Genomic DNA, 18,434 nt, shown 5'->3' on the forward strand with positions numbered 1-18,434 from the left:
GCAGGTTGCTCCCTCTTGCGAACTTGTCATACAAAGGTGCAAATAGCGTTACGTCTCCTGGCACACTCACTGGAACAGAAGCAAGCGAATACATGTTTGTAATTAATGTGTAATCTATGTAAGAAGCAATACTCCTCTAATTGACAGGGGTTACTCCGGAAAACTCCTAAACTAGACTAGCATATTTTAGCGCTGGGTCAAGAGAATCTCTCGAAGAGTGTAGGAGGGTGCGCCGGTTTCGAGACGCTTTGTAATTTAATTGTTGACTATGCTCATAGTTAGCTTGGTATCCTTAGTCAGGCGCTTGGTCAAATAGCCCGCGTCCCTTCCTAGTTTGCGACGGGTAGATCTCAAAGCATGATCATTCATCTATCTCTCAGTTTCTTCGGATATTGCGAATAAAAAGAATTAACGAAGTAACCTCTTGTAAATAATAGTTTGTTGTAGAAAGGATTTACTGTACTTTTAACAAAGTGATGCGATGACTTCAACCCCGTTGTTCCCCAGAGAAACCCCCGCGGGGTTTCCCAGTAAGTAACCGGTGACAGAGAACAGCTCGCATTTGGCGTAATTAGCCTCCTCGCGGACTTTTTTGCAACCGAAACAAACCGCGGTTGAGAGATATCCAGACATGCTCGATGTCTCCGAAGAATTTAGAGTCGCCATTGGCCCTTCCTGACCCTAATGGTGACGTCGACTAGTGGCAAGTCGGGAATGAGAAGCCGTACTAAAGCTGCGTGCATTTATAAGCCGGTGGAGTTCCCCAAAAGTATGCGGTAAGTAGTTGGAGTCCAACGGCACTTAGAAATCAAGTCTCATCATACTGCAACCCGCATCCGTGGAAGCATTGCCCACTTTCCTCGTCGGGGTTTGCTCACTGCGTACAGTTCGACTATTTAAGTGGGCGAGGTAGCATTCGCCGCCGAATTTCTTTATCTTTTTTCTCTCATTGCTATTCCCACCCTTTCTAGTCAACCTTCTCTCGTAACTATGGCCCAAACGAACGGCCCAGATATCGAAAACAAACCCGCAGAGGGCATCTCCTACTTCACCCCCGCTCAAGTCCCTCCTGCGGGGTCTGCCGCAATCCCGCAATCCGACGGGTCGCAGCCCCCAAAGCTCTTCCAGCCATTTAAAGTGCGGGGAGTGACGTTCCACAACCGCATCGGAGTGAGTTTGAGTCACTGACAGATATCTGGACTATGGGACATTTTTGCTAATTAAATTTAATACGGCAAACAGCTTTCTCCGCTCTGCCAATACAGCGCCGACGATGGACACATGACCGACTGGCACATGGCCCATTTGGGCGGCATTGCCCAGCGTGGGCCTGGTTTCCTGATGGTCGAGGCGACTGCAGTGCAACCCGAGGGTCGCATTACACCCCAGGACCACGGGCTCTGGAAAGACTCGCAGATCGAGCCCCTCCGCCGGGTGGTCGAGTTCGTGCACAGCCAGAACCAGGTTATTGGTGTCCAGCTGGCACATGCAGGCCGCAAAGCGAGCACCGTGGCGCCCTGGCTGAGCATGGGCGATACGGCGACTGAGCGGGTCGGTGGATGGCCGGACAATGTCAAGGGACCCTCGAATATTCCATTCAGTGACAAATTTCCCACCCCAAAAGCTATGACGACGGCCGATATCGAGGCGTTCAAGAAAGCCTGGGTGTCCGCTCTGAAGCGCGCTCTCAAGGCAGGCGTGGACTTTGTGGAGATTCACAATGCCCACGGCTACCTGCTTATGAGCTTCCTGTCCCCTGCGACGAACAAGCGCACCGACGAGTACGGCGGCAGCTTCGAGAACCGCATCCGCTTGTCTCTGGAAATCGCCCAGTTGACTCGTGAGAACGTGCCCAAGGATATGCCCGTATTCTTGCGCGTCTCAGCCACTGACTGGCTCGAGGAAGTCATGCCTGACGAGCCCAGCTGGCGGGTTGAAGATACAGTCCGTTTCGCAAAGGCCCTCGCCGAGAGCGGCAACGTCGATGTGCTGGACATCAGTAGCGGAGGCAACCACCAGAAGCAGCATATTCACGCGAAGGCAGGATTCCAGGCGCAGTTCGCCATCGAGGTCAAGAAGGCGGTTGGAGATCAGCTGATGGTTGGCTCGGTTGGCATGATCAACGATGGCCACTTGGCCAACTGTCTCTTGGAGAACAGTAATTTGGACTTTGTCCTTGTCGGTCGCGGGTTCCAGAAGAACCCGGGCCTTGTGTGGACTTGGGCAGAGGAGCTCGATGTGGAAATTTCCATGGCGAACCAGATTCGCTGGGGCTTCAGCAGCCGGGGTGGTGGTGTTTACCTGAAGAAGAGGCAGGACAAGATGTAAAGACGTCACTCGTTGGCGTCTAGATTTAGATCGTAAGAGATGACTGCGAATGATAATGCATGACGGTACGAGCAAAAACACGGGAGAACTCACCCTTCCGTCTTTGACCACCTAAACTTTCGTCGAAAAATGAGAGTTGAATGTATGGCAATCATCGGTTTTCGGCGCATCTATCTAACCGAGTGTATACGAGGTTTTAAAGCGTCCAAGCGAGCCCGGAGTTGAACCAACCCGCGTCCCTAACGCCGAAATTCCTCCTACCCCAAAGAACGGAGTATAGGAATGCGGGTGAACAGAATGACAGGCCATAAATACATTGGCGCTCCCTTCATATTTCTGGAAATTCCTCGTGTTGGCTCGATTCAATCAACATGGTCAACCTAACCGACGTCCAGTCGTCTAATGCGCAAATCCCCACAGCCCTCCCACCAGGCCTCGTCGCAGTCTTCGTCGGTGCGACGAATGGCATCGGGGAGATATCTCTCAAGGAGTTCGCGCGACATGCGCGCCAGCCCCGCGCCTACTTTGTCGGTCGTTCACAGGAAGCCGGCGACCGGATTGCAGCCGAGTGTCACAAGTTGAACTCGGAGGGCCAGTTCGTGTTTATCAAGGCAGATGTCAGTCTGCTTAAATCCGTCGACGATGTCTGTCGCGAGATTCAAAGCAAAGAGAAAACGATCAACCTCCTGTTTTTGACCTGTGGGTCGGCGCTAGCACATTTTGGTCCGTATATACCTCCCTGCGCAGGGGAGCCGGGCACCTCTACGCTTGTGATATTAACATCGGGCCCATTTCAGACACGAGTGAAGGCCTCCATATTTTCATGGCACTGGCATACTACGCCCGTACCCGCTTCATCCTCAATCTTCTGCCACTGCTCCGCCAGGCCCCTAACCTCCGACGGGTCGTCACTGTCCTGGCAGCCGGCCACGAGGGCCCGATCTATGCAGACGACTTCCAGAGTCGCAATGTCCCTCTCCACGGCATACGGGGACACAGCGTCTCCATGACGGACCTGATGCTCGAGCACATCGCCGAGCAAGCCCCCGGAGTCAGCTTTGTACACGACTACCCAGGCGCCGTGAAATCAGGCTTCGGTCGGGAAACCAACGGCTTGTTGATGAAGGTCGCCGTCACGATCTTCAAGATTATCGGCCCCCTGGTCTACATCCCGACTCGGGAATCTGGGGAAAGGCATCTATTCTTTGCGACTAGCGCGCGGTATCCCCCGCGGTCGGGTGCCGGGGCGGAGGGCGTGGCTGTGGGGGGCGATGTCGCTGTGTCTGGTGGGACAGATGGGAAGATTGGAAGTGGTGTTTACGCGGTCAATTGGACTGGTGAGAGCGCTGGGCCGAAATCCCTGAAGGTGTTGGTGAAAATGCGCGATGAGGGTATGGTTCAGCGATTGTGGGAGCACACGCTAACGGAGTTCAAGCGGGTCACGGGGTCAGAGAGCTTCAATAGTTGAGGATGGGCGATGAATTGTATGATTGTTTGATTGCAGGATTGTACTTCGTACTAACAAGAGTGATGCTGCCTATACAATAGGTCATGGCTCAGAGTATGGCGTGGGATCTACTTAGTTACTTGCAACGTGTTCCACCCAAGGCCCGTGCAAAGAGCACGGTCGGTGTTCGGAAATCCATCTTGTGGTGGGCATGCCCCCTAATGCGGTAGTAGCATAGCGAGGCTAAGCTCCTTAGTAATCATAATAATAATCATAACAATAATGCAAGGATGGGAGTGGCGCTACGACGCGACAAGCCGACGGTTGGACCCGCCCGGTCGAATCGGGTATCCGTTGCGAGGTGGAGGAATTCCGTTTGATGGCGCATTGAAATATGGGTGCCTCCACATGTCACTGAATGTGGGAAAGTATTTCATATATTTACTTTCGCGTGGCGCTGGCAGATCCAATCTAATTAAAGGACGTCAGATCGAGCCTGACGCCAGTGTTCGTGTTGGTAAGATCGCAATCGCTGCCTGTCAGACACTCGAGGTCCCGCCGAGGCGCAGTCAACCTGAGAGCGCATTCCATTTGAACCAGGTGTCCTTCCATGTACACTTCCCCAACTCCTGGGACTCAATTTATTTCTCACCCTTTACATATCTCAAGGGTATTTGAATTCCTGTATTTCGGTTGGTCTCTAGGGATCTGTTTCTGACGACTACGACGTCAATACGTCAATATTTTCGCCCTCAAGCGTTGTTGAGATTTTGTGATACTAAGAGGGGCCCGTATTGACATCTGCCAGGAGTGGGCCTTTGCATATCGTGAACCAGGCTCCTGCAGCAACCTGGTTCGCCCAACCGTCACCATGGGGGTTCTAAACGACAATCTCAGTGTACTCTATGTGTGCGTGGCTGCGGCGACGTTCCTGAAGCCTGAATTTGCCATCTATGGTTCAAGGATCGCAACGATGGTGATTTCATTTGTGATCATCGCCGCATGGAAGGTGATCTATCAGCTAGTGCTGTATCCTGCAGTTTTCACCCCGCTCAAGCACATCCAGACCCCATCGGTAAGCTAGGATTTCTCCTATTGGACTAATCTCGGGCTAATATCACCCAGGGGCGACACTGGTTAACTGGTAACACCGAGTCATTCTTTCTCGAAACCCCCTATACACAGATGCGGGAATGGACCGCAAAAATGCCAAATGAAGGCCTTGTGCGATACTACATTGTCGGGAACCTGGAGCGAGTTCTTTTGACCAACCCCAAAGCATTGAGCGAATTGCTGGTCACCAAGGTCTATGACTTCGAAAAGCCTAAGACCGTGCGGCAGAGCTTGCGCCGTATTGTTGGAGATGGTATCTTGCTTGCGGAGGGAGATGATCACAAGGTAAGTTTCATGTGCAATCCATGCCATATCGTGTGCCTACTAAGATAAACAACTCAGCTGCAACGGAAGAATCTGATGCCTGCCTTTGCCTATCGCCACATCAAGGACCTCTATCCGATCTTCTGGTCCAAGAGTGTGGAGATGGTCAAGCTGATCCAGCAGGATCTGGAACAGAGACAGGCTAGCGGAGATGAAGGCAATATCATCACAGTCCGTACCTGGGCTAGTCGGGCTACGCTGGACATTATTGGCGTGGCGGGCATGGACCACGACTTTGACTCGCTGCGCGACCCCTCCAATCGACTCAACCAATCTTACCAACAGATTTTCACGTCACCAAGCGTTGCTACTAAAATGCTGTTTATCCTGGGAATGATGATGGGAGACCTGACTCTCCTACAGAAGATGCCCACGCAACGCAACAAAGACATTGAAGAGGGCGGCGGTGTCATTCGGGATGTTGCCCGACAAATGATTCGGCTGAAAAAGGACAAAATGAAGGATCCTAACACACAAACCGGTGTCGACATTATCTCCGTCGCCATGTGCAGTGGTGTTCTGGACGAAGAGAACTTGGTTGATCAATTGATGACCTTCCTGGGCGCCGGCCACGAAACCACCGCCACGGCGATGCAATGGGCCGTCTACGCACTCTGCAAAAACCCCGAGGTCCAGACCAAACTGCGCGAAGAGATCCGCGCGAATCTTCCACCCATTTCATCTGAGAACCAAGGTCCAATCGAGGCCACCACGATCGACAACCTGCCCTATCTCCACGCCGTCTGCAATGAAATCCTCCGCTTCCACCCGTCGGTCCCAGGCACCGTTCGTACGGCCGTCAAGGATACGTCACTTGTAGGCAAACCCATTCCTAAAGGCACGACTCTTATCATCTCTCCTGAAGTCTTGAATCACATGGAGGAGCTGTGGGGTCCGGACGCAGACAAGTTCAACCCGGAGCGATTCATGGGCCCCGGCATGGCAAATACTGGCGGCGCTAATAGCAACTACGCGTTCTTAACTTTCATCCACGGCCCGCGCAGCTGTATTGGTCAAGGCTTTGCGAAAGCAGAGCTTGCCTGTTTGCTTGCTGCGACTGTTGGCCGTTTTCATATGGAGTTACAATATCCCGATCGCAAGTTGGAACTTCGAGAGGGCGCGACGGTTGCGCCGAAGGATGGTGTTCTGGCTAAGTTTACGCCATTGGAGGGATGGTAGAGAACCTATGGTCTTTGATCATTCTCTTTATTTGTCTTATCAAGATGTAAGTATCTTATTGCTGGTGGCATCCGTCTCGTTCGAACATGGATCTTTTGCTCTTCGAGCGAAGGACTTTTCGTGTACTATACATGGCTTTCCCCTTCTCTCATCAGTCAATTATGACACATACATAACTCGATGGTACCTTTTCTACGTCGTAGCTCATGAAACGTTGATTGCTTGATTGATTGCTCCAAAGACAGATTATTTCCAGCGGTTTTATTCTACATTCGAAGGTCTAATTTCTAAGATTTCTGCACCACTGGGGATTCTTCAATTAGAATTGCAATCAAATTTCGGCTGAGAATAATGCTGGATTATGAAACAAAAAACAAAAATCAGGCTTGATAGTGTAATTTGGGGAAGCAGTCCTAATCAGCCGAGATGGTATAAACAGAGGTGACGGTGGAATAGCCACGATTTAGCGTTGTCTTAAGTCGACAGAATTGTGGTCTTTTTACCTGGTCGTAGCGAACGGAATCTAGCGCTTCCCCACTTTATGCTCTGACCGCCGTCTTAGACCGCCTTTTATATCAGTATGTGTGCTATATATGTCAACGCGTTTTGGATCAATTTTCGCGATTTTCTTATTCAATATTGCCTCCTATGCGTGGGAAAAGGGTTCTAAAGCTTGACTACCTTACCAGATCTAGAACCTGTAAACTACAAAGTGCCAATGTTTTCGCTCGGAGGTTTCTGCAGGCAGTATTAAAAAGTGGGTCCTGGGCCGAAGTACCCAAGGTCAAATACTCATGCAACCACTGTATATTGTATACTTAATTTTTCACTATCTTTATTTCTTATTTTTTTTTTCATGCCGATAGCTATTGATAAGACTTGCCAATACTATATATTATTTTAAGAGAAATCCAAAGGCAATATTGTTACGGTATCGAAAAGTACAGTCGCTGAACTGTATATATATTGCAAATGGTTAAGTTTACAATTGTGCGCTACTATATGTATCGGTCCTGAGGATGTCAACCTTGAAGGTTGACATAGTGGTCTTTTTGGCTAATGGGAACAATCATGTGACTCAGGAATGATCTGTTACATATATATATATCCCAATCTCTCGTTAAATGATTAAATTTCTTAAAACTCCTTAAATTGGTGTTAGCACCATAGTACTAAGCAGGTCTGATAACAAATATCTCGTAGATTGGGATGATCTAGGAGACTAGGCCACGCAACCCGTGCGGGGTTACGATCTATAATAGTGGACGATGTGTCTTATCGCATTGCCTCGCTTAACTAGCCATATGATCCTATAAGTAGGAGGTTTAGGCTGGAAGGATTATAGTTAGATAGAGGGCATACCGGACTCTTGGTCAGCCATGGAATAAATGACAATCGATGCAATCTACGAGCAGATCACACAAGCTGGCTTAGGTTGCACAATTATCAAGAGGGATATTAAGGACGCTTTCCGAATAGTCCCTGTTGCCGAGGACAACCAGCATCTCCTTACCTTCTAGTGGAACAATTCCACTTACGTCGAATGCTGCCTCCCCTTTGGCCTCGCTAGGGCCCTATTTCTCTTTAACCTCTTCGCGAGGCTCTCTATTTGATACTCTAATGCCTCCTTCTGGTATTCTATCAATCATTACCTAGAAGACTTCATCGCAATTACTCGGTCTCCCTCAGTGTCCGCCCCTACGGGTCCCTTTGACGAGGTTTATAACGGAGTCACCGACTACTTACGTATCCCCCGCAATACTATCAAGGACCAGTAAGGGACTTGCGTTACAATCTTGGGTATCTAGATCGACTCTATTGCAATAGAAGCTCGCCTATCACCAGACAAGTTGTGCCGCGCTATATTAGACGCCGCAGCTGCCCTGAACGTAGCGAGTCTCTCCCTAAAGCAAACAGAGCGTCTTATAGGCTCATTAGCCTTCTATTCAAGAGTTGTCCGGCTTGGGAGAACAAGGCTACAGTCTCTATATACGTTCCAAGCCGCCTTCCTACGTGGGAGGAGCGCGCGCCGCCGTATCTCCTACGAGGTACGTAACGATTTGGAATAGTAGAGGGACTCCTTATCTCTCTTCAACGGCGTACTCCTAATTAACCCCTGCCGCCGCTCTATTACGTATCTCTACACAGATGCCTCCAACACAGGCCAGGGGCTTTTCTTCTTCTCATCTAAGTCTATATCAGGCTGCTGGCTGGCCCATTATCACTAGCTTCATCTAAGCAATGCTGCATCACTGGCCCTTGCCCAAGTCGCACAAGATTCAACCCCTTCACGAAAGTACAAGTCAGAAAACCGATCTCGCGTATTATTATCACAAAACTATCCGTAGGCCTAGCTTCACTCCCGTTATAGCCCCTAGAGATAACTACGAACCTTCTAGACGACTTGAATTCGCAACCGCCTACTAGGTAGCATTTACTAGGTTCCTCTACCTCGGAGAATTTACCCAGAAGACAGAAGACCTCAACACACGCTCTATCTTCTCAGCTATAAAGCTTACGCGCTCCGACGTTAGATTCTCGTCCTTACTGGATTATAAGCAACTCACACTCAAACAGAGTAAGACGTACCACCGCCACGAAGGAATATAGATTATTCTCGCAAAAACAGGAGATAAAGCGTGCCTAGTAGACGCGCTTTAGAAGCTACTACTACTCGACCCTAAAGAGCCCGATACCCCGTTATTCTCCTTCTACCAAAAACTATTTAGCCGCAACCATTTCCTCTCTACCTTGTCCACTAAGCTAAGAGCACTTGGTATTTAGACAGACGGCTACTAGGGCCATAGATTTCGGAAGGGTACGGCTCAACATACGCACAACAATAGGGTCCTCAACGACCAGATCCAGGTGCTCGGTAGATAGACCTCGGAGGCATTCAGGGTGTATTTCACCACGAACACGTCAGTTCTATACAAGCTCAATCACCAGTATCAGACGGGCTCGCCCGCTCCGCTATCCCTACTGCTTCCTCCACTGTCCCCTCTACCATCCTAGTTTAGCCTAGGTCATTTGGGCCTTCTCTGACGCTACAGTCTAATGTGTTTACGCATAAGACCGCAGCGACAGGTGACCAATTACGGCCAAACTGTACACGTTCCTGTTCCCATCTTGACTGCGAGAGGTCACCAATAAATGTTTTTTTTCTGCTATTTTTCTCTTCTCCTGCCGTTGAAAATAACATTCAGATCTTTATTTAGTTAAAAGGGCAAGTACATACCATACTCGGGGCTAGCGAATCTCATAAATTAAATCCCTATGGCTTCCATGCTAAACACAAAGAAAAATACACTCGATGGCAACAAATTAGCTGTTTGTGGGGAGTGACGACTCTATGGGTTGGATCCTACGAAGTATTTCACGCTGAATGAAACCTCCCTACCAATCCCCAAAATCTCTGCTAGCACAATCATGAACAATCGAAATCCTCCCTTGTGATGCCAGATCGATCACACATCCCCCGAAAGATACCCCCGTCGCACTCCCACAGCCGCAATGGCGGATCCGCCTCCGCAATCTGGCCCTGGTCCATCACGACAATCCGATCACACGAAAGGACGGTGTGCAGCCGATGCGCAATGCAAATCAGAGTCCTTCCCTGGAACCACATAGCGATATTTTGTTGAATACGACGATCCGTAGCCAGATCCACTGACGACGTAGCCTCGTCCAAGACGGTAATGCGCGAGTTTCGTACCAGAGCCCGTGCAAACGCTAGCAGTTGTCGCTGTCCGATTGAGAAATTCCGGCCGTCATCTTCAACGACCGTGTCTAGCTTTAGGGCTGCTGGTTTGCTGTGTGGGCCGTCTTTTTCTTCCCCCTCTACTTCTTCGTTTCCTTCATCCCCTGCTAGGTAGACTTTTCTCAATGCAGACCATAATTCCAGATCCGTGTGTTCATTAAACGGATCGATATTCGACCGCACCGTGCCCCGGAAAAGCGTTGGATCCTGGGGAATGATCGCAAGGCGAGAACGGAGGGAATCTAGCGGGACGGTCGTGATGTCAACGTCGTCTATCTTGATCGTACCCACTGCCAATTCGGTAATGCGGAACAGTGCCGATAAGATGCTTGATTTCCCCGCGCCGGTGCGACCAACAATCCCAATGCGCTCTCCACTACGGACCTCGAGGTTCAGGCCACGTAGTGCGAGCGGAAGACCTGGGCGATATCGCATGTGCACGTTTGAGAACGTGATAGTCCCATTTTGCGGCCAGGTGGGAGAAAGCTGGCTGAGTGTGCCCTGCTGGCCGCACGCGTCTTCCTTTTCCTCCGTCTCCAACTGAGTAGCGTACGAATGTAGTCTCTCGGTAGCGTTCATGTGATTCTCTACCTCTGCAAGCTGGCGAACGGTAAACTGCAGGGTCTGCACAATCATCAATATGTATGCGAGGACCAAACCCGCGATGCTGGGCGAGACACTGAATCGAGAGGTTACGACCAGGATGCCCGTCACGAATACCATCGCAGTTCCCACGGCATTGAGTCGGACACTGAGCCAGCGCTGGTTGGCCATGGTGAGGAAGTACGTGCCGTCCATTTCGTCGATAGCTGTGTTGATACGAAGGCTAAATTGCTTCTGCAGCCCGTATGCTCTGATACAGGCTGCACCGGAGATGGCTTCAATGAATTGGGCGAAAACGTGTGATCGGAGGATGGAATCATGTCGCTTGATATCACGGGCCGAGGCGCGGTAGTAGTTTGCGGCAAGGAGGAAGAGAATGAGCAGCGGGAAGAGGGCGATGGCGAACTGTGAAGTGGTTAGAAGAACAGACTCCTACGCCCTGGCTCCAGGGAAGGGAAACGTACATAGTGGTAAAATAAAATGATGAGTATAATGACTGAGATGATGGTCGTGATCGTCACAGCGAACGTCCGCAGGCCTTCTGTCAACTCATTGTCCATGACCTGGATATCCTTCGACAGACGATTCATAATACGTCCGATAGGGGTCGTATCGAAGAAGGTTATTGGCGCCCTGATGACTCTATCCACGGCACGCTGGAGGATCAGCTTACTTGCATCTGTGCCCGCCTTAGCCAGCATCAAGGCGAATGTGTACATGAACAAGACCTGGGCCCCGCCGAGGCCTGCGTAGATGCCGATATACTGCCCATTGGAAAGATCCCACTTGCTGGAGGTCCAATAAGCCAGCCATAGATTCGTCGTGATTGTCGCGCCGCCCGTGGCCAGAAGGCTGAGGGTTAAGATCAGCATGTATATGAAACTGGAGCGGGGCCCGGAGGCTAAGATATAGGCTTTCCAGACGCTCCAGCTAACCGAGTTGATCTCCCGTCCTTCCTTTTGCATGATTGCCTTTCCAGTCCGAGGGGTCTTCTTCGAAGTCTTTTCCGTATACCCCTCGCCCATTGTGTCACTTTGCTTTGTCTCCTCTCTCTCCTGCGCCATCCCGGACATGAGCTGGTGGAAGATGTAATTATCCCGGATCAAATTGTCGAAAGTATCAAAAGCCTGAATACGCCCGTCATCGAGCAGGACAATCCTATCGCAGCGACTTGCAACTTGTAGTTGATGTGTCGCTAGAATCCTGCATTTCCCCCGCAACAGGCCGCAGATTACACGATCCATAATATGACGACCAACATGGGCATCAACAGCGGAAAGCGGATCATCCAGCAGGATTATGTCTGTGTTCGAGTAGACCGCACGCGCAATGTCTAGGCGCTGCTTCTGGCCGCCTGACAAGGTGATGCCTCGTTCCCCGACCTCCGTTTCGTCACCTGCGGGCAGCATCTCGAAATCTGTTTTCAAAGCACACGCGTCCACGACGTCGTTATACCACTTTTCATCGTACGCCTTGCCGAACAAGATGTTGTTTTTGATAGAGGTACTCTGAATCCAGGCCTGCTGTGGGCAGAATGCTGTGCTGGACCTGATTCGGGCCTCGCCTGTTGTTAACCGCATCTCCCCGGCCAGGGCTGATAGAAGGGATGACTTGCCGGATCCTACCGAGCCGATGACTGCTATCAGCTCGTTCGGCTTGATGGAGAGGGTGAGTTTTGCCAGCTTATAGGGCTCCGGCTCGCCTTTCTCATCCCTAGCTTGACTCTTTTGCGATTTTGACCACGGATGCTGTGTATTTCCACCTTGCTCTTCAGACGACACCTTTTCCCAGGTAAAGGACACATTCTCCAAACGGATAGCCTGGTCCATCCCTTCGTCAAACTTCACATCCTCCCTCCGCTCTTCCGCCTGCAGGAAATCCTGAATGCGATGAATCGCTGTCCATGCATCTGTCACCTGGCTAATGACCTGTGGCAAGAGATTTAGTGGATTCCTCAGCCCATTGAACAGCGCCACAGAGGAGAAAATACGAGATGGTGTAAGCGCATGCCCGGACAGCGAATACGTGATAAATGACAGCATCGACGCGAACACGGGCAGCGAGAGCGAGACACAGAGAATGGCGTTCCGAATTGCCAGAAGTAGCCGGATCTCCTTAATCTCACGACCACGGATTTCCGTTAGACGGGACAGGAAACTGGATTCCCAGCCAAGAAATTTGACAATACGGATGTTTTCCAGGAGTTCCTGGGAGAGGGATACGCGCTGGTCGGCGAGCTTGTTGATAGTTTTGCGGCGCTTTACGAGAGAGCGGATGGAGTAGGCCAAGAGGGGGGTGCCGATGACGAGCAGGGCGTAACCGGACAGAGCGCTGTACCCGATATTGATCGCGAGAATGACCAACGTGAGAATTATGGTAAGTGGGGCAGTCCATAGAATATGAAGCATGCCCGACGCGATATTGATGCGGTCGATGTCGACACTGAGCAGCGTCAGAATCCTGCCATTGGTCCACCTGCTCTTCGCACGCCCAGATAGCTTCAGTGCCTTGTTGAAGATCACGCTCGTCAACACAGCCTTCGCTTGCCCACCAACAATCATCCCCTTATACATGAAATGGTTATTCCCCAGGCTCTGGAGAACCTGCATGCAGGTTATTCCGATGACGATGCCGATGCCCCGCCCGATGCCCGGGCCTGGCAGGCCACTATGTTTGGCATTGTAGACATCCGAAGCAAAGGAGATCAGATACCGTGTGGCCAGGGGAGTGAGAACGGAGATGATGGCACTGATGAGCTGGCAGATGCCGCCGACCCAAATTTCGTATTTAAAGGTCTCGTACAGGGAGATGAGGAGGAGGTTCCGATGCTCATTCTGGTTTCTCTCTCCCTGTTCCAATTGTCGGCGGTACGCGTCTTGGAAACGTTCGACGAGCCGGGCAGTGGCTCGATCTGGATTAACCTTCCAGATATCTTGCTGCTCGATAGGACGTAAGTATCCGACCTTCATGTCAGCCCGTGTCAGCTTGCTCTTTCTTTCCAAGAACTCAGATTGTCATTGTAGGTGGTGAAAACTGACATGCATCAAAGAAGCAATCCACTGGAAGCTAATGATACTAAAAATCCCCGCGCCATATTCAGGGCAGACAGACCGCTCCTCGGGAATGGGAGGGATCTTCTGCAGCCGGAGGGGGTTCAGCCACCAGGACCATTTGCGTTGGAGCCGCGAGTCGATGAGGTCGCCGATTTTTTTCTGGGGCTTGCTTTTTGAATACACCGCGCTAGAATCCAAGGGTGAGATTAAGTTACTAGGTGGCTTTTCCTCCGGGTGTGGGCTGGTCGCTGCCGCGACGCGCGTGGGCGAGTGCGTCGCCATCTCTCACTGGGAGTGAAACTGGGAAACGAGGTAATCTGAGGTATATTAAACGAGGGGGCAGGCCATGAGGGATTATGTGTGTGTGTATGAAAAGACGCTGCACAATCTGTACAGTGCGTTTCTGGAGTCGAGCGGAGGAAGATGAAATGGCCATGACACAAAATTTGTGAAAGGGGTTACCTTTTAGCTGGTTAACCTTCCGTGGCAGGGACCGAAACTCCGCTCGGGCGTGAACGCCACGGAACGGGTGGATGGGGCCTGAATTATAGAAAACGTAAGGTACGTATAGGCACGTAGCATGTAAAAAATAACGAAGGTACGTAGGATTGATTCGCCTGTAATAACAGACCCTCCACCTCCCCATCCGTTTAGTCTCAACTATGGCACCAATCTGCATGCTAGCCTTGACCATGCGATGGTTCTGCTCCGAGCCGTCCGGGTGGGGAGGATCTTGGACCAAAACATAAGGTGGATAACCATTTGCATGTGGATGTAATGGGATTTGATGGTTCTAAAGACGCCCAAATACCAGACCGTGCCTAACTCTTACATCTACAGTTGATCGCAGGGCTCTGATGCTTCCTAGCATGCACAACCGGAATCGGTTATAGAAGTAATTATAGACATAAAAGCAATAATGTGTTAGATGGGAAGGACGTCCAAGGTATGCAAAAGCTCATTTCAGTGATGCCCTTACATGGCAGCTGCCCTTCCACAGTGCCTACTCCCTCTCGCGAATATTAATCATCAACGGAGGCTTCTCCCAGACCAAATACGTTTTCTGTGTCGTAGACCAGGTGTCTGACTTATCCACAAGCTCAAGGTCAAACTTCCAGAGGATATGAGCTAGAATCAGTCTCATCTCGGCGTACGCCATACTATCGAGCCAGGCAAGAGTTACTATACTGACATCAATAGGGGGAAGGAGCGATAACCCCTTGCACTCACCTTTTCCCGATGCAATTCCGGGGGCCGTACGAGAAAGGCTGAATGGAGGTCCTGTTATCATTGGCGAATGGCGAATCCGCAGAAACATCTAGCCAACGCTCAGGAATGAACGACTTCGCCTGCTGAAAGTTCCATTCCATGGAGCCTGCCGAGAGCTGGTGGACGCCGACAGCGATCTAAATCGTATGGAGCAATCAGCCAAGGGAAGTTTAATCAAATCAAGACTTAATACACCACCTACCCCTCCTGGAACCCATTTACCATCAATCTCCTCGCCCTTGCCAGGCACGAACCGCGGCAGGGAAGACGGCGAAGGAGGGTACAATCGTAGCCCTTCCTCGATTACAGCGCCTAGGTATCGCAGCTGGCCCGTCGCCACCATGGTCATGTCCTCTTCCTTCTGAAAGGCGGACCGGATCTCGTCAACGAGACGACGGTAGACCGGAGGGTTGCGAAGCAGGAGGAACGTCATACCCGACAGCGCTGCAGCGGAGGTCCGACTGCCCGCAACGATAAACGCGGATGCCATGATGACGAGCTCCAGGTTCGACAGTTTCTCCGATTTGTTGTCTAAGATGTAGCTCATGAAGTCCTTGCGGTCCTCCTTGAGCTGGAGTCTTCTCCGGATTTTCTCCCCGCACAGTTCGATGTGCTTCTGCCGCGCCTGGAGCATGTATTTCGGCGCGATCCACGCGATCCAGTGGTAGAGCCCGTAGTAGACGGTGAATTGGAGCCAGACGATAGACTTTGCGCGTAACCCCAGGACTGCCAGCCAGGGGCTGTCGGCATTATCTGAGCCATTGCCCGAATGTATTAGCCTTCGCGCCAAGGCATCACCTACAGACAGACATACCGAGAGAGAGAGGGAAGGAGCGATGGATGGACCTACCCAGACAGCCCGCCGCCTCTCCAAAGGCCAGATCACTCACGATATCGAATGTCGTAAAACTGTACCATCGCACCATGTCCTGCGGTCCACTTTTACACACTCTGCTCAACTGGGCCGTCAACTTCCCCGCATACAGCTGGAAGAAGCTCTCCTGCTCGCGGAGTGCTCTCTCCGAGAATGCCGGCAAAATCGCCCTTCGCAGCTGCGCGTGCTTTTCTTGATGTGCAGTCACGATGCCTCTCACCCCCATTCTCGATGGCGGAACGATGCCCCGTCCATCAAGGCACTTGACAAACTCTGGGCTGCGCTGCCCGTAGATTTTCTTCCCGGCGGTACCGGTCGTGTAGGAGAGTTCATCGGGCGCGATGCGAATCACTGGCCCGTACTGCTCGTGGAAATCGCGGATAGTCCAGGCGATGTCGCCGCGAAGACTGGTCCAGATCCACGGAAGGCGAGTGAGAGCCCAGAGTTTGGGGCCAGGGTATGCGGAAAGTGGGTGGAAAAAGAGACTGTAGAGTGTCCATATAATCCAATACAGACAGACCTGCAAAGGGGAGTTAGAATGTATACGGACATAAACATGTTGGGGGGGGGAGACGCCATCGCGGCGAAGAGAACTTGACCTACAGAGCAGAGCAACCCCAGAGCAATGCTCGCTGGTGTCAGGACAGCATATGATAGCGGCGGAATATTCGCCATCTCGCGAAGGCACGGTGGCAAGAGGATTGAAAGGAGCAAGGGCTTCGGGATCCGGGATCAATGCATGAGTTATGGGCATAATTTGGTTTATGAGAACCTTCTCGCAGGCCTGAAAGGGCCACTTGTCAGGGCTCGATCAACCATCTGACATTCCTGTGGAAACGTACTACGGCTTGTTTTCAGGTGGCCTGTAACACATACGGGAAAACGCTAGCGTGGAGGTAATTTTCAATTTGCAATTCACTCAATAAGGTACCTCTCCTGCGGGTCTACTTCGGGTGGAACTCTCGGATAGTTTCTCCGAAGCTTATTCTCTAAAGCTTATCCACCCACGTGGAGGAGGCGCATGGTGCCACTGGGCGAAACAAGGGTGCTGTGCCTTGCGGGGCGTAGGGGTAAATCCAGCGATCAGGACTGCATACACTATACCTTGTTTGGGTCAGCGGCACAGAGCCTCGCTGGGAGATAATTGGGGCGGTGAATATGATTGATCAACTGATCACTAAACGCTACTGTTACTCGTGTGACCATATTGTCCATCTGCCTGTTCCATTTTATTTTGTCAAAGTGTGAAGGATCAATCCAAGCCCAGAAAAAAAAAAAAAAACCGGATACCGCTGCCTGGAAAATGAGGTCTAGGATATTCTCAGAAAACAATCCCCTTTCAAAGGTCCACGTGCGCATACAACCACCAAGCTCCAATCCCCACAGCCACCCCCGCCGCAGGCCAAAATATCTTCCCTATCACCCACTTCACCAACCGGATTTTCCCTCCCAGCAACAGCCGATCCGAGACATCATTCCCCTTGTTCGCATAAGGAAACGGCTGATTCGGGACTGGCCTCCCCAGGAACTTGCAGAGAGGCTCCCATCCATCTTTTGGCTCCCACTCTAGTAGGTTATCGTTGGGGACGATTTCCCGGATGTGCGCGTAGTGCTTCGTATAGCCTTCTCGTAGCTTGTCACGACTACGCCAGTCGCCGCCACTCCAGTCGTGGAGTACAAGGTAAAAGAGTTCCGAGAGGGCGTTTAGGGCCTGTGAGATCAATCCGATATTCAGCCCAAGAACTACCATGTCAAGCAATCCACGATGCCTCTTCACGTGAGGGAGGGCATTACCGGATCAAATACCGCTGCAACCCTGAACCCCTTATTCTCCAACACACGGTGATACGTCCGGAAGATCGAATCGAGCCATTTCTCTGGATCCCGGTTTGTGAGAATAACCTTGGCTTCTGGATATGTTGCCAACAGCTCATTGGAGAAGTTGACACAAGGGGCATCTGTCACGGCGTTGTACCGCCGGAGAAGTGTGCGAAATTCCGCTGCGTCGTAGCGCTTCCCGCTGTTGTAGAGCTTCGCGATGAGGGCTTCACGCCAGCACCAGAGGTGTCGTTCCGAAACGTTTTGTGGACAGCCACCGATTTCTTTGAAGTGGTAGGTGTTGTATCCGAGGATCTTCAGGGCCGCCCACATGGCTGGAAGATGTTAGATACCGAGCGAAACGGAGCATAGGAGGCCAACCAGACACATAGTCGCAGTGCGGGACAGTCCTAAACAGAGGACTTTCATTTCTTGTGGCGCAGTGTCCTCTGCTGGGATCTTGTCGATCCATCGCGCTGAGGCGGACAAGGCGGTGGGCTCTATGACTGACATCTCTGTTCGTGTCGTAGAGTTTTTTTTTTTCTGCTAATGATTTGCAGTGTGTCTCTCCAAGTCTACATATATGTGAATGGTCTCAAAAAAGTACTAGAAACAAGAACACATATGGGAGAATGCAGGTCGCAAACCTGAGACTTCCAATCACAT

At 51.2% G+C, this 18,434-nt stretch overlaps 6 protein-coding genes across 6 annotated transcripts; 3 read left to right on the forward strand and 3 right to left on the reverse strand.

Annotated features, from left to right (window-relative positions):
- Positions 1–990: 990 nt before the first annotated feature.
- On the forward strand, positions 991–2,328 carry N7482_004245 (NADH:flavin oxidoreductase/NADH oxidase; the record flags this gene model as incomplete). The annotated part of the gene is made up of 2 exons (XM_056686370.1): positions 991–1,170; positions 1,243–2,328. 2 exons carry the CDS (start codon positions 991–993, stop codon positions 2,326–2,328), a joined length of 1,266 nt encoding a protein of 421 aa, XP_056545112.1.
- A 371-nt stretch (positions 2,329–2,699) lies between these two features.
- On the forward strand, positions 2,700–3,796 carry N7482_004246 (Short-chain dehydrogenase/reductase SDR; the record flags this gene model as incomplete). The annotated part of the gene is made up of 2 exons (XM_056686371.1): positions 2,700–3,051; positions 3,126–3,796. The coding sequence occupies 2 exons, from the start codon at positions 2,700–2,702 to the stop codon at positions 3,794–3,796; spliced, it is 1,023 nt and encodes a 340-aa protein (XP_056545113.1).
- An 850-nt stretch (positions 3,797–4,646) lies between these two features.
- On the forward strand, positions 4,647–6,391 carry N7482_004247 (cytochrome P450; the record flags this gene model as incomplete). Its single annotated transcript, XM_056686372.1, has 3 exons — positions 4,647–4,850; positions 4,901–5,173; positions 5,231–6,391. 3 exons carry the CDS (start codon positions 4,647–4,649, stop codon positions 6,389–6,391), a joined length of 1,638 nt encoding a protein of 545 aa, XP_056545114.1.
- Positions 6,392–9,818: 3,427 nt separating this feature from the next.
- Positions 9,819–14,089, reverse strand: N7482_004248 (2-alkenal reductase; the record flags this gene model as incomplete). Its single annotated transcript, XM_056686373.1, has 3 exons — positions 9,819–11,159; positions 11,219–13,717; positions 13,793–14,089. The coding sequence occupies 3 exons, from the start codon at positions 14,087–14,089 to the stop codon at positions 9,819–9,821; spliced, it is 4,137 nt and encodes a 1,378-aa protein (XP_056545115.1).
- A 721-nt stretch (positions 14,090–14,810) lies between these two features.
- Positions 14,811–16,625, reverse strand: N7482_004249 (cytochrome P450; the record flags this gene model as incomplete). The annotated part of the gene is made up of 5 exons (XM_056686374.1): positions 14,811–14,967; positions 15,038–15,213; positions 15,279–15,829; positions 15,891–16,470; positions 16,554–16,625. 5 exons carry the CDS (start codon positions 16,623–16,625, stop codon positions 14,811–14,813), a joined length of 1,536 nt encoding a protein of 511 aa, XP_056545116.1.
- Positions 16,626–17,289: 664 nt separating this feature from the next.
- N7482_004250 (sulfotransferase family protein) lies at positions 17,290–18,281 on the reverse strand (the record flags this gene model as incomplete). The annotated part of the gene is given in 3 exon segments (XM_056686375.1): positions 17,290–17,661; positions 17,745–18,103; positions 18,122–18,281. The coding sequence occupies 3 exon segments, from the start codon at positions 18,279–18,281 to the stop codon at positions 17,290–17,292; spliced, it is 891 nt and encodes a 296-aa protein (XP_056545117.1).
- Between the last annotated feature and the right edge of the window lie 153 nt (positions 18,282–18,434).

Source organism: Penicillium canariense, assembly GCF_028826845.1.
Source record: "Penicillium canariense strain IBT 26290 chromosome Unknown utg000002l_segment0_segment0, whole genome shotgun sequence".
NCBI classification, from domain to species: Eukaryota; Fungi; Ascomycota; class Eurotiomycetes; order Eurotiales; family Aspergillaceae; genus Penicillium; species Penicillium canariense.